The sequence below is a fragment of the Amblyomma mixtum genome, chromosome 2 (assembly GCF_055824585.1).
Source record: "Amblyomma mixtum isolate Tamu chromosome 2, ASM5582458v1, whole genome shotgun sequence".
In the NCBI taxonomy this organism is placed as follows: domain Eukaryota; kingdom Metazoa; phylum Arthropoda; class Arachnida; order Ixodida; family Ixodidae; genus Amblyomma; species Amblyomma mixtum.
Genome location: NC_143013.1, coordinates 294328236 through 294342650, shown reverse-complemented (window position 1 = coordinate 294342650; position 14415 = coordinate 294328236). Strand labels below are relative to the sequence as shown.

General features: G+C 48.0%; 1 protein-coding gene across 3 annotated transcripts in view; it reads left to right on the top strand.

The window, feature by feature from the left end:
• LOC149364538 (uncharacterized) overlaps positions 1 to 4510 on the top strand; it is a 31630-nt gene extending 27120 nt beyond the window's left edge. For all 3 annotated transcript variants that reach the window (XM_089574485.1, XM_089574486.1, XM_089574484.1), the window contains exon 5: positions 4315 to 4510. In XM_089574485.1, coding sequence (XP_089430611.1) covers positions 4315 to 4419 — 105 coding nt within the window. In that variant the 3' untranslated portion in view covers positions 4420 to 4510. The remainder of the gene's footprint in view (positions 1 to 4314) is intronic.
• Positions 4511 to 14415: the final 9905 nt, after the last annotated feature.

Below are 14415 nucleotides of genomic sequence, written 5' to 3'. Positions count from 1 at the left end.
AAGGGGGCGTCAGGCATCCGTGGGCGACCTCATTACTGAGAATCCGCGCACTCTGACTTTATAACCATTTCGACCAGCCGAAAAGCGTGACACCTCTGCTGACAACGTTCTGTCGACAACGATGATGCATTAAAATTAAATTAAATCAAATTTATTTTACAACAAGTGGATGGTCGCCTGGGCTAAAAGCTGTACAAACAGCTTGACAAAGGCCCGGGAAACCAGTACACAACATAGCAGGAGCAAACAGCAAATTCAAAATGTTCATTAAAAAGTGTTATACAATGCATACGTCACTGTAGCACGAGATGAAAACAAAACAAAAAAAGTTGGTCAATAATAAAATCAATAGAAAAAGCTCAATAAGGCAGAAAGTTTGGAAATGCGAGTATAATATTTGAAGTGAGAGTATAGATAATTATATTTGCACGAAGTAGGTTGTCAATTGCTTAGGACTAAAACCAATCAACAGTCATTTGCTTAGGACTAAAACCAAAGGCTTGCGCCTTAAAAACTCCAACAGCGTTGAGGCTTTTCCGAAGCTAACAGCGACGGATAGCGGTGCGATGATGACATCATCGACAGCGTAGCTAAATACTTGTCTAAGCAGAAACGTTTGCTCGCGAGAAGAAAATTAATAATTCCGAAGGCCTTGCCAATGAAGCATTTGTTTGGTGGCATCACACGACGCAGTGCAGGAAGTAGGCGAAGACAGTGGACATGTGAAATATCACTAGCAGACGTAATCGCCTAGCTTCTCTGCGCATCTGAAATGCACTGAGGCGAAGCCTAAAGTTCGTTGTGACTTTAATCGGTGATTGCGTCACAATTTTAAATCCTTGCGCAAAAAAAAAAAAAAAAACTCTGAATGCTTCTTCTACAGGACTCATACATTTGAATCCTTGAATTCCGTTGATTCTGAATAAAGAATTCCAGCTTTGGTTGTCTGAACCTGCAAAGCCAGAATGTCAGATGAAAGCGTGGCTGGTCACTCCATCTATGGATGTTATTTTGAACTGAATTTTCTCGAGAGCAACCACAGGCACTGTCACTTGCCGTCCAACAACGTCGGCCTTTCGCATTTATTCAACCAACACGAGCAGCTAAATGTTCACGACACATGGCTCACAGGACAGCGGATGTTTAATGCAAGGCCTTTCACCCTGACCGAGAAAGCAAACCAAGGTGACCTTTGACATACGAGGAGTGTTTTTTTTTTAGAAATGAAAGGGACCCAGAAAGGGAAACGAAGTTGAGTGGCAAGCAAATCCATATATCTTTCCTTCGGAAGAACTATGATAGAGAATGTTGCCCCTTAACGCCTAGAAAAACTGCGTGCAAATTCTAATGCAAATAGAAAATGATTCAGACCCTCCTTATATACAGATCCAAATGAGCCAAATCTACTCTCGCGAGCCTTATTTTTCTGCTTGAGCCTCGTACCATGGAGCGCTTCGAGCGCGGTTCCATTTATTTCTTTCGCCAGCACTACCACCGTATCGACTGCGTAGGATATGAAACCAGAACACGAAGATAACGAAGAGATAATTAGCTCCGTCGCGGAGGAAGCAATGATGCACCTCTGTTACATTTAACTTAAAGGTGTTTAATAGTTGGTACTGGCTTCCTAATTTCGTTATCACTAGCGAAATAGCAGACGCTGACAGGACACGGCAGGAATAGCGGTTGTCCTGTCGTGTTGTGTCCCGTCTGTGTCTGCCATTTTGCTACTGATAATTTATTTAGGATATTAGAGTGAACTACAGCAAATTTTGATACATTAAAGCTAAGTTACCTTCCCGCTGCCAAAATGGCATTAAAGGAACTGTCACATTAGCACTCGTGAAAGAAGCCTGCTATTAGCATTCACTTGTTTCTGTTGGAAAAACACCAGTGCCCTTGGTGGCAGAGTGAATGTTCTAATTATTCTTCTGCTGAATTCGCAGCGTGGTCCTTTTTGAGCGTTCTTTTCATCAATAGAGGTTCAATAGTTACTGTAGAAATAAAGTTTATGGAACATAACTGGTTCAAACCTCGAGTTCGATATAGAAAAGAGCCAAATCCAAACTTTAAACACCGCGATATTACGTACCTAAATTACGCATAATTTTTGAGCGCATGGTGCTCTAGCGTTGCTCTAACTTGCACGTAAAACATTTCATTGCCAGCTTGGATAGCACTACGGTTTATGCGGATAAAAAATGTTCGCGTGTTTCTCAGTTCTTGATTAAGTGGATTTAGCTCATTTTGATAAAAACAGAAAAAAGAAACTCATGTATCCGGATTTAGAGGGTTAGCCTGTTGCCCGAAGCAGCAGCCGCAGTCGTCGCTTTGTCGACGGGTGTCTTGACAGCGAGAGCTTTCTTTAGGATATCCATTAAAGCACGCGTTGCCTCATCCAGTTTAGTCTAGTCTGCTGAGCGCTAGATTGCGCGGCAAGTCTGCTGGACATTAAGTACAGCAATATGCAGCCTGTCATGCTTTCTGCTGAGCCATATATTGTGGCTTGCTTTGCTGCGTCAACGTTTCAGTACTCCCGAAGGTGAAAGGAACTTTCCTCTTCATCTATCCGGAGACTGCAGCCTCCTGGGGTTTTAAATCGCCCCATTATTTATTTTGTAAGGATAAAGAAGAAGATTCGCCCGATGATCTGAAAAGACGAAGACTCTAAGGGTGTCGATATACTCTAAGGGCCCTTTGGAGCCGTGAGGGTAATGCCCTATGTAATGCCCGAGGGAACCGACTCAACTGAACAAAATTGATTATAACAAGCACATAGTAAAACTCACACTTCACAAAGAGTAGTTTGCCGTCAAAAATGCAAGAACAAAGTAAAATAATTTTCAGAAAGGTACTACCGGGGACAAAAGTGATATACTTCACGCAGCGGGAGCCAGAGCAACGGGAAAAAGCGTTGAAACGCCATCTACAGGCGGCATCTGGCATCGAGACAGCCAACGCGTGACCTTTACTATCAGCAGGCATGTCGCTTGGCTTGTTTCAATGTTTCGCGCTTCAGCTCGCCAAAATGCCGCAGCTTTCCGCAGCTTTCCGCAGCTCCCGCCGCGTGGAGTATACTACTTTTGTCCCAGATAGTACGTTATTGATGCAGTAGTTCTATGACCATCAAGAACTTTGCGCAGTCGTAACAAACAACGTCTGTGCACGCATAATACTGAGCAGCGGATGTGATACTACAGAAGATACAGCCCTATACATCAAGCGAAAAAAAAAGAACAAGACAAAAGCAGTGAGAAGAGTCGTAAATTGTCAGCAGCAAAGAAACCAAATCAGCTTAACATTCTATTCTCTCAAAATTCTTGAGGAATGACGCATGGCCAGGTATGGAGGCAACATCTGCAGACAAACTGTTCCATTGTGAGATGGCAAGTAGAAGAGGTGAATATTTAAACAGCTGTGCGCGCAAATATCAGAATAAATTTTAAATGGATGGTTTAAACAAGAAGATATGTGGGGAGCAGGACACAGAAACTTTTCTTGAAACTCTGATAAACCATGATATAGTTTATGCATAAAAGATAGGCGGGCATTTCGTCTTCTCGTTTGAGGGAGCGAATAAGCTGAGCCTTTGTTAAAGCTACTGCACTAGTTAGGTTGGAATAATCATCGGCAATAGACCCGGCTGCTTTACTGTGAAGTGATTCAAGGGAGTTTCCTAAGTAAGGTCGATGAGGGTGCCAGATGACGCATGCATATTCAAGTTGAGAACTGACGAGGGATGCATATGATAGAAGTTTCGTTTGCTGATTAGCTTAATACAGGGTGCGCTCCGGGAATCCTAATGTTTGAGCGGCCTTTTTAATAATGTGCTCGATGTTAATATTCCAATTAAGGTCGGAAGATAAATGAACTCCTAGATATTTAACGAATGATACATGTTCAATGTATGCCTTAGAAGCGAACCCCTTGGGCCGCACATTTTTGGTAGAAATTACACTAGCCATGCATCCCTTATAAAAATGGCCATTAGAAGCCTATAGACTTCTTAAGCCTCTATTGCGTTCCTATAGATATTTATTTTTTGTCTATTCATAATCTATGGACTGTCTATAGATAAAAGTCTACTAAAAGTGTATGGCCACAAATCTATAGATTGTCTATAGACTGTCTATAGCATTTTCATTGCCTATAGACTGTTCTTTAGGATTTGTCTATAAAGAGTCTATAGACTTCATAGACACAAGTCTATAGACAGTCTATACACTGTCTAAAAAAAACTTTTGTAGGGGTGGGCTTGTACCAGCTTCGAGTGAAGCGATCTATAGGCAGCTCTTGCCTGCTTCGTGTGCGCAGTTGGTGTACGAGGACATCTGCCTGCCGCCGACGGACGACGTGGTGATCCAGCCGAGGATGACCATCACGCTGTCCTACATCGAGGCCAAGCGGAAAGCGCAGTAGGGGCTCTCCGTGTGTAGCCACCGGCCACCGCCGCCGCCGCCCCCGCCATCTAGCGAGGGCCCGCATCATTACACTTTTCCGTGTTAACTTATTCCCGTCTCTCGCCTCTCTCTGCTTCACCACTACCACTACCTCCAGCCGCCGCCATGGGCTGCCGCCGTGCAGCAGCGCGCATCTTGCTCGCCAGGGGGCCAGCCAACGCCAGGGGGCGGGTCGACAGCGGGTCCCAGCCACTACTTACCTCCGTGTCCCATCCCGACAGCAATTCTCTTGCGCTTTTGGGCGAATACATCCGAAGTAGAGGGTCAGACTGTGGGCTGAGCTGCTTTTCCTCAATTACGCAAATTAAGTTTAAAAGCCAGCTGGGAATGCGGTGCGCAGATTGATCTGTTTTTTAGTCCCCGCGGAAAAATATCCGGCAGCCTTAGAAAGACAGGCGCACACAGTGAGATAAGAATCAATGGCAGTGATATGAGAGTAACACATTGCACTTGAGTTCTGGGTGCACTCTATAATGTTTCCCGCAGTCTCGCTTGTATTTTTCACGCTTTGAGTCGCTTGCGCTCAGACAAGGCAGCCAATACGGGTATGCTTCAAAGAGATAACCTAAGAGATAAGAAATAAAAGATGTTGCCATGCCATTTTTACTTTTTGATTAAGGAAATATTTAAACATTCTGATTAACACCAGGTGCTTGCTAACCATGGCCCTCTAAACAAAGCATATTTGTTCACATTAGAGTAGCCCTGCACGGTTCTGGCAGATATATCGGCAGCTGAGACTGGAAAATCTGGCGCGTCGTCACATGGTCTTGTCTTATCATTTTTCACGATGTGCGTGTATGATCGCATACTTGAGACATTATGAGTCAAACAAGAGCACTTCATGAACGAAGTTTATTGGATGTTTGTTTACGAGTCTGCCTACGGGTATTTCCTCACGAGAACAGAATGGAAATCAAAGCATTTCATGCAGTGAGAACAAAAGGCTTGCACAGGATTCAAGGCCTCTCTACTTCACTGATGCAGATTAAGTACGCTTCTAGTTCTCCCGAAAGGCATGAAAGGCGAAACAGTATGCATCACGGTACGCGTGGAGAAGTGCGTGATATTCGGTCCAGCTCGGTTGATGACTTGCTGTTTTGGTAACCCTGTCGTTGGCTGGTACCCCGAGTCGGCTCTGTACAAACTCCAGTGACGTCACAGTGGCGTCTCTGAAGCGCGTATTGAATTTTAGGTTGTGACGTCCCGCTAGGCGCGTTGGCCCGGCAGTCGAAGCAACTGTGTCCACGGTGCCGACAGCAAGCACCGCTGCCTGACAGCGGCACTGGCGACCACAAAGTGAAACCAATAAAGAAAAGAAGAAAACAAAAAGAATGGCAGAAAGCTCAGCATCTCTTCTCATACGCTCCTTCTCAGGCTGTCCTGGTCAACATAGAGAAGCGGGAGACGTTCCTCCTTCTAACTTCGTTTTATATCCTGTCCTGGTCAAAAACAACAACAACAACAAAAAGAAAGTCAAGCTGCGCCAAGTTTCTCCGTAACAGTACTTCTCTGTGGGCACACTTTATAGGCTCGCAAAGTAAGAAGCAACCGACGTTTGAAAACGCCCATTCTTAATCCTCCTAGCAAAGATGTTCTTGTGAAATGCCTGGACACCGCGATGCCGACACCGTCGTTCAAAACTAAGAACTGCAATAAAACATAGAATTAACTCGTTCGTTGACAGCGAAGTGCGAGCATATACTGCTTATACCTTGCTGCTCGAGTAGATTCACCGTTAACCTACACGACAAAGAGCAAAAAAAAATAAAGCTACGGCAAGGAAAAACACGTTAATCCCCTCACAACAATGATACACTGTGGGGTAAGTACTTAATATTAGCACGCCCAGTGCGTAGTGTCGTGAGACAATCGTTATGTTTGACAATGGGCCGTCCTGACCCTCTCCCGCTAATGGACGATGAAGTATCTTTTCCGGTGGTCGCAGAGATCGCTGGCGCTCATGTCATATCAGCCATAGTCAAGCACTAAGTTCCTGGAGGGCGTCGTGCCCACGCCATAGGCTACGATTGCCGAAAGAACGCCCTTACTTGACATTAATTTTTAATTCACCTCTATTTGCTTCTTCCGATTTATGTCCCCTCTTTTCTTGCTCAGTATGCAGAACCATAACAAACCGGAAGGTTCTTCCGGTTATCCTCCCTGCCTTTCCTTCTCCTACCTCCCCCCATCTCTCTCTCTGCAGTGAACGGCGACAAATATAACGCGTTTGGGCACATCCCCCAAAGGCACACCTGACATGCTACAACGACCATAGAGGCAGACATCACTTTACTACCTTCGTATAAGCTACCATTCATTTTCGAAGCTAGTGTCTCCCAAGGCGAACAGTTTGGTGCTTTCGGAACATGCCATGAACGACTTAAGAAACCGGACACGGTACAAGCCGTACAATGTGATAAAAAAAACTTGGAACGCCAGAAGGAAAAATGCTTAAGCACTATAATCTAAATCACTTATTTTTGTCTCTGCGTGCATTTCAGATCTGAAACTGATTAACGATTAATGAATTATCAGGTTTAAAAGCATCGCGCCGCCGCGGTGGCTCAGCGGTTATGGTGCTCGGCTGCTGACCCAAAAGACGCGGGTTCGATCCCGGCCGCGGCGGCTGGAATTTCTTTGGAGGAGAAATTCTAGAGGCCCGTGTACTGTGCGATGTCAGTGCACGTTAAAGAACCCCAGGTGGTCGAAATTTCCGGAGCCCTCCACTACGGCGTCTCTCATAGCCTTAGTCGCTTTGGGACGTTAAACCCCATAAACCAACCAAACCAACTAAAAGCATCGCCGTCAGTTATGAGGTACGCGGAAATTGAGTGTTTTCTGATTGATTTCGGTCGTATCGGATTCTATAGCGCGCACCGAAATCTGGCCAGATGAAAATATTGGCGTTTCTCATCTATCTAAACTCTGCGGTCAGTGAACTCGAACGCAGCAGCCGAACGCAGCAACCACAGAAACACCGCGGCAGGTATTTCGCCTCGCCTTACGTTGTTCGGGGAGCCGATGGAGATCTGCAAGTAATTTGGTTAGGATGTGTAACGCTTGGGGCGCATTTTCGCTTACGTCAGCTACGGACGCGCCGCTGTGGAAAGTAGTGGTCGCGAAGAAAAAGGAAACTATCCCTTCTTTTCGGTGCGGCTAATGACGGATAACAAATACAAGCGGAATGTGTGATATTGGGCTCATTGGTGTGTACTGTGCTCAGCCCAATCCCAAGCAGCACAGTAATTGGCCCAATATTGGAAATGTATTGGAAAAGGCCGGTACCACAAAGGACCGCAGTGAAACCAGCCATTTCCAATACTACGAACGGCACTGTATACGAACGACACTGGCCGCCAGGCTCGTGGCCTCGTGACAGCTGCGTTGACTCATATTATGCATCTAAAACTTCGCTGTGGTGGCACGACTGAATGAACTAAGTAGTTGTCATTGACAATGCGCAAAAGCCATTCTCAGGGAACGTGGATGTGCGATAGAAGAACAGTAACGACGGTGGAATAAATGAAAGAATAGTGTGCTAAAAACTAAAATTAGCTTGCGGGTTTCTGAATTTCTGAAATGATGATGCAAGAGGTTTGTAGAGTTGTCTACACGAAGTATTTTGCTGCAATTCCATGCAGAGTTTGTGAAGAGCTGCAGATAGGCTTGTCCAACAATGTCGGACAAAAAAAAATGAAAATTGAAAAATTGTAAGATGCGTTTGCTGAAATATTGAAGGGAATGGTCCATTCTTCTAGCCTCCGCCGTGGCTCAGAGGTTATGGCGTTCGGCTGCTAACCCGAAAGACGCGGATTCGATCCCGACCCCGGCGGTCGAATTTCGATGAAGGGGAAATTGTAGAGGCCCGTGTACTGTGTGATGCCAGTCCACGTCAAGGAACCACAGGTGGCTGACATTTTCCTAGCCCTTCACTACGGCGCCCCTCATAGCCTGAGTCGCTTTGGGACGTTAAACCCTCCTCCCGGACCCCAGATGATCAGGCACCCAACCCTGCAGAAGAAGCTCCATCGGTCCTCTCTACATATCACCAAATCACCACATTTTACAAATTCAGCCGCATGACACTGCCACCACCCCACAGTACCTTGTCACCCTTATCCAGCGTCACATGGCGATAATTACAGACAGGCTGTTTTATTTCCGCCCACCATCTCTCATGCTTTCACCCCACCTTTCCTCCTGATTGTACCACCTGTGGCGTGCCCAGATCCACACTTTTCCACTACCTTTGGGAATGTCCTTCCCCAAAGGCAGTACCCCCCATCCCCAATCCCACTCATTCTTCCTGGGAAGCTGCTTTACGGACCGCTCAGCCCGCCGGCTAGAAATGGCTGGTGGATCGGGCTTTACGTGAAGCACAAGCCCGTGGACTCCTGGACCAGTAGGGGACCACCCTGGAAGATTTTTTTTGTGTAATAAAGTTGTTTCCATCCATCCACCCCTAATAAACCATAGACCGTTCTTCTGAAATGTAGCAAAGTCTTTTTTTTAAAGTGTTTCATCGATCGCACCGAACAGTTAAGACTCCAATAGAAATCCAATGGGGAACTTTATTTACGATAGCAAAAACGTTAACAGAAAAACAAATTCAAGAATGCCGTCGGTTGATCTGTGGATATATTGATTGTTGTAGTGAAATCTTTCATAATATTAAAAAATTGCGTTCATAAAATGTTTCCCGCTCAAAAGTGCTTATGTCCAGAATCGCTGGGTAGGAAAATCAAAAAGTTGAATGCATGGCGCTGCTGCGGATGACAGGGCAGAGACCATAAAAAATTGGCTGCGGTTTAGCTGTAGTTACAACTGGAGGATTGCGAAAGCAATATCTGCGCGTAGCCATATATTACTGCGTGAGCTAAATTGCCCACAGTCTCGCCGTTCCGCGTGCACTTGCACGATCATACTGCGCATGCGCGAGGAGGAAGTGACGTCACTACGCACAGCTGGCGTGCCTCGCCGCGCGCGCTCGCCTTCCTTTCCTTTAAATGATCGGAGTGTAAAATGTTTACAACGCCAACGCCAATGAACACTATGAACGCCGATGGCCTATGGCTTCAGCGCCGCCTTTCTGGCATAACCTTGTCAATGCCTGCAGCCCACATCTTTCTCTCATCACCCTGACCCGGGGAGCCATTATGCGCACTTCCTTTCCTTAAAATGATCGGAGTGTAAAACGGGGTCAACGCCAACGCCAATGAACACAACGAACGCCGACGGTCTATGGCTTCAGCGCCGCGTTTCTGGCAAAACGTTGCCAATGGCAACGCATGTAGCGCACACCTGTCACTACCGCCACTGCACAACGTTGTCAATGGCAACGCATGCAGCGCACACCTGTCACTACCGCCACTTAGCTTAAAGATTGGTTGAGGTGTCCACTGTTCCAAGAGGGCAGTTATGCACCTCCCCTCTGGTTCAGGTGTCCACCGAGATGTGGACACCTCGCCCTCATCTCACGCTGCGTGTATCCTAGCATAGCAGAGCTAAGCAACTGTCAATTTTATATACACCACAAACCACGCAGATGGCGATGCGCAATCGCTACTCCCACTTTATCGAAGGCTCCCTTTATGTCGAGCGCTAGCACTATGTGTTCGCTGCTTCTTGGTATTTCAGTGAGGACATCCTCCTTTAATTGTAGGAGTACGTCTTGCGTGGACAGTCCCCTTCTGAAGCCAAACATGGCATCATGATTCGCACATGGAAGAGGAAGTTTCTGAGGACTTTCTACCGAAACGTGCCGGGAACGCGCGAGCGACGCGAACACGGACGCGGAGGAAAACGACAACAATGGCGCGGATAGCTGGACGCCAGTTATGCGGCCCAGGTCGCGACGGCGAGAAAAGCTCAAGCAAGCAAAAGAAGGCTCAGGACTGATTACGAGCTCTGACATCACAGAGCAACCGGACGAAAGGTCAGCTTAAAGCCCTATGAGCTCACGTGCAGAAAGTAACAGGGTTGACTAAAAGGGAAGTTTATTCAACAGTGCAAACAAACAAAACATTGGAAACACACTCATGACTGAGGGCAAAACAAATGTATACAAAGTGGGTGGCCACCCAGAAACACCATGACCTCATTTTAACACACCGTACATATCACAAATTACAGCATAGAACGAACACTGGACAAAGAAGAATCAGCCTCCCGTAGCAACGACGCACGGGGGGGGGGGGGGGGGGGGGCAAGGATCTTTCTCACGGTGATTGGCCCTTTCAAAATTATACACCACCATCCTCGAACAAACCAGCATAGTCGGTAAAGAGAGGGGGGGGGGGGGGGGGGGGTCGGCCCGGCTAATACCACAGCGCCGGCATAACCAGCCGACCTTCGTGCACGACAAAGAAGCGTGTGTGCCACCGTCGCAGAAACCGCGCCTCCCCATCCGCTGCAAGCCTTTCAGACAGGTATTGCCAGATGAGGAGACGCAGGCTCTGCAACGCGGGGTACACAGCCGTCGCCGGTTGACGCCGGGCTTCGGCCAGACAGCGGCGACGCCACAAAACAAACATAGCGGACATAAACACTAGTTTGCCAAAATAATCCCGTGGTTGCCGGATGCCTGGCCCGGCACGAACTGAAAACATTCAATACATAAAGGGAGAGAGAGAGAGAGAGAGAAAACTTTTATTGCTCTTTCAAGAGATTCGCGGAGATGAAGACTTCTTGGTCGTCCTGCTTGGGCGCTGGCGACTTGAGTCTTCGAGCAAGGGTGGGCCCTCAGTCCAGGGCTCCACTGAGTCGTGCCGCTTCAACAGCGTGCTGTACCAAGGCCCTCTGGACCTCGAGCTCGCTGCTGGAGAGACAGCTCTCCCATTGCTCCTCACTCGGTGTTTGATAATTGTGGAATGCTATGTTTCTTTCGCACTCCCAGGTAATGTGATAGAGTGTAGGTGTACCGCCGCACCAGGGACAGTCTGATCTGAATTGCGTTGGTGACATTTTGCTGTATATGTACAGGTTAGGAAAAGTGTTCGTCTGTAGCCTACGCCATCCTACAGCCTCTTCCCTAGTCAGTGAAGTTTATCTGACCACCACACGGTACACAAAACAAATGACACTTATCGGTTCGAAATAAATACAAGGAAACATGTCAGAAACCTTGAAATACAGGGCTATGCCAAAACACTGCACAAAAGAGCACATCAGCATACATACACCGTGTCTCCCCGGTCACCAAAAGGGAAACAAAACAGGGGAGGGTCTCAACCTCCCGAAAGCATCTAATACACCTGCCACCACATTAAGACGGATCGCTCCCAATGCGTCGCCGTGGCTGATGCTTCTCCGGGATTTCATTTACAACAAGCATACCTGCACTGGTTTTCACAAAAATTTTAAGGAAATGCCTGCGCTGCTATTCGTCGATAAAATTATGCATGCTTCCAAGATTTAGCACTCTGCTTCAAGATTAACTCCTTTAACCTAACTTCTGTACATGGCTTCGGCGGACATATTTAATTAAGTGTTGGCGAAATACGAAAATGTTTACAGGTGGTCATTCCGATTGTTGCTGAGAAGTCTGCGCTAGCAATCAAATTACGGTTAAGGCGCTCGTCTACCGAGCCGGAGTACCGGGGTTCGAACCCAGCCACGGCAGCAGCGTTTCGATGGAGGCGAAACGCAAGAAGGCGCCCGTGTGCTGCGCGATGTCGGTGCACGTTAAAGATTCCCGGGGGGGTCGAAATTATACGGAGCCCTCAGCTACGGCACCTCTTTCTCCATTTCTTCAAGGAAAAAAAATTCAGGGGGCACTGTGTTCACCTAGAGAACCTAGAGAACCTAGAGAACCTCAAGACCTGGGAGGACTGGGAGCCCCTGCTGCGCTCGGAGGACCCGGACATTCAGACCATCGCCACCGGCCGGGCTGCCAGTGTTATGGACCTTAGGAACATAAACACTTGAGTGCAATGGGGTCGTGCGGGGACCCTGGGGCGTGCCCCGAATACCTTTCACAATAAAGTTTTTTCTCTCTCTTGTTCACCTAAGGTGCGGTGAGGCGAAAGCCTTAAGCGCGGTGTTGCTGCTTGTGTCGCTGATGTGTTAAGATGTTAAGCTTCGCCTCTAAGAGTGAACAACGTCTAGCAACGCTGCCAGAGAGTCCACTTAACGCCTTTTGCACTAAGCGTCGTACAGCCTCTACGCGAGCCATACTGGCCCTGGATATCCATAAGGCTTTCGACACAATAAGCCATGACCATATCCTCACGACATTAGCCACCACGGGGTGTGGCACCCGCATATGGCAATATATTCGGGCCTTCCTTCAGGGGCGCACGGCAGACCTCCACCTTGGGGATATTGCCTCCCCAGCCTTTCCCCCTGCCTAACAGGGGAACCCCACAAGGGGCGGTTCTATCACCTTTACTCTTTAACATTGCCCTAGCGCCACTGGCAAAGGCCCTTGCTGCTGTCCCAGGGCTCCACACAGCCATATACGCAGATGATATAACCCTCTGGACAACGGGAGGATCCCTTGGAACAGCCCAGGATATCCTGCAATCTGCCATAGACATCACCACCACTCATTTAGCAAACACAGGCCTCCGTTGCTCTCCAAATAAATCGGAACTCCTGCAGCTGAAACCCCTCCCCAGTGACCCCCCGATTGAACTGCAAATGTACGGGAATCCAGTGCCCATTGTGCCTCAGGTGAAGATTCTCGGCCTTCTAATTAACAACACACTCGATGCAACTGCCACCCTTCAGCTCTTGCAAAGACAGACCAAACAGGTCGCTGCACTTATCAGGCGGGTGGCAGCACGCAATCATGGGCTGTCTGAACGCGAGACCCTCAATATGACAAATGCACTAATCATTAGCCGCATTACATACCACCTTCCATACCACATACTCACTCAGCGGCACAGACAACAGGCAGACATCCTAATGCGCACGGCTGTCACCTCTGCCTTACGTCTTCCACGGACGGTTAGCACGAAACGCCTCCTGGCCACTCGTACCCACAATACAGTGATCGAATTAATAGAGGCTCAACGCACCAACCAATTAGTCCGCCTGAGTCGCACGGAAACAGGACAATGCCTACTGCGACAGCTACGTCTCAATCCACCAATTCCCACCCCAACAAGTCCTACACCTTACATGATTTCTCTGCGCACGCAGGATCACATATATCAGAAGCCCCTACCGCGCAATATGAGTGCTAGTCTCCATCACGGTAGGCGGCAGGCACGAGCGAGCTATTACACCAAAACATACAGCAACCGCTCCGATATCCTTTATGTCGACGCGGCACAAAATTCTAAACCAGGATATTTCACGGCAGTCGCAGCCTATGATGACGGCACAGTGGGGGCCGCCGCCACTATTCGAACTAATTCGCCTGCAGAGGCGGAAGGAGCCGCCATCGCACTTGCTCTGACCCACTCCATCATTGACAAAAACATAACAGAAATTTGCACAGATTCACAGGCCGCGTACCACCACTACCTAAAGGGTGTGGCGACTCCGGCAACACACCGTATTCTTGCCACGGCCACCTCTCTCGACCGAACGGTTACTCTGTCGTGGGTCCCTGGGCATGCCTCGATCCCCGGTAATGAGCGCGTTCATGCGCTGGCCCGAGAACTTTCCTCCCGGACCCCGGAGGATCAGGCACCCAACCCTGCGCAAGAAGCCCCTTCGGTCCTCTCTACATATCACCAAATTACCACATTTTACAAATTCAGCCGCATGACTCTTCCACCACCCCACAGTACCTTGTCGCCCTTATCCAGCGCCACATGGCGGCAATTACAGACAGGCTGCTTTATTTCACCCCACCGTTTCTCATGCTTTCATCCCACCTTTCCTCCTGATTGTAACACCTGTGGCGTGCCCAAATCCACACTTTTCCATTACCTTTGGGAATGTCCTTCTCCAAAGGCAGTATCCCCCATCCCCAATCCCACTCATTCTTCCTGGGAGG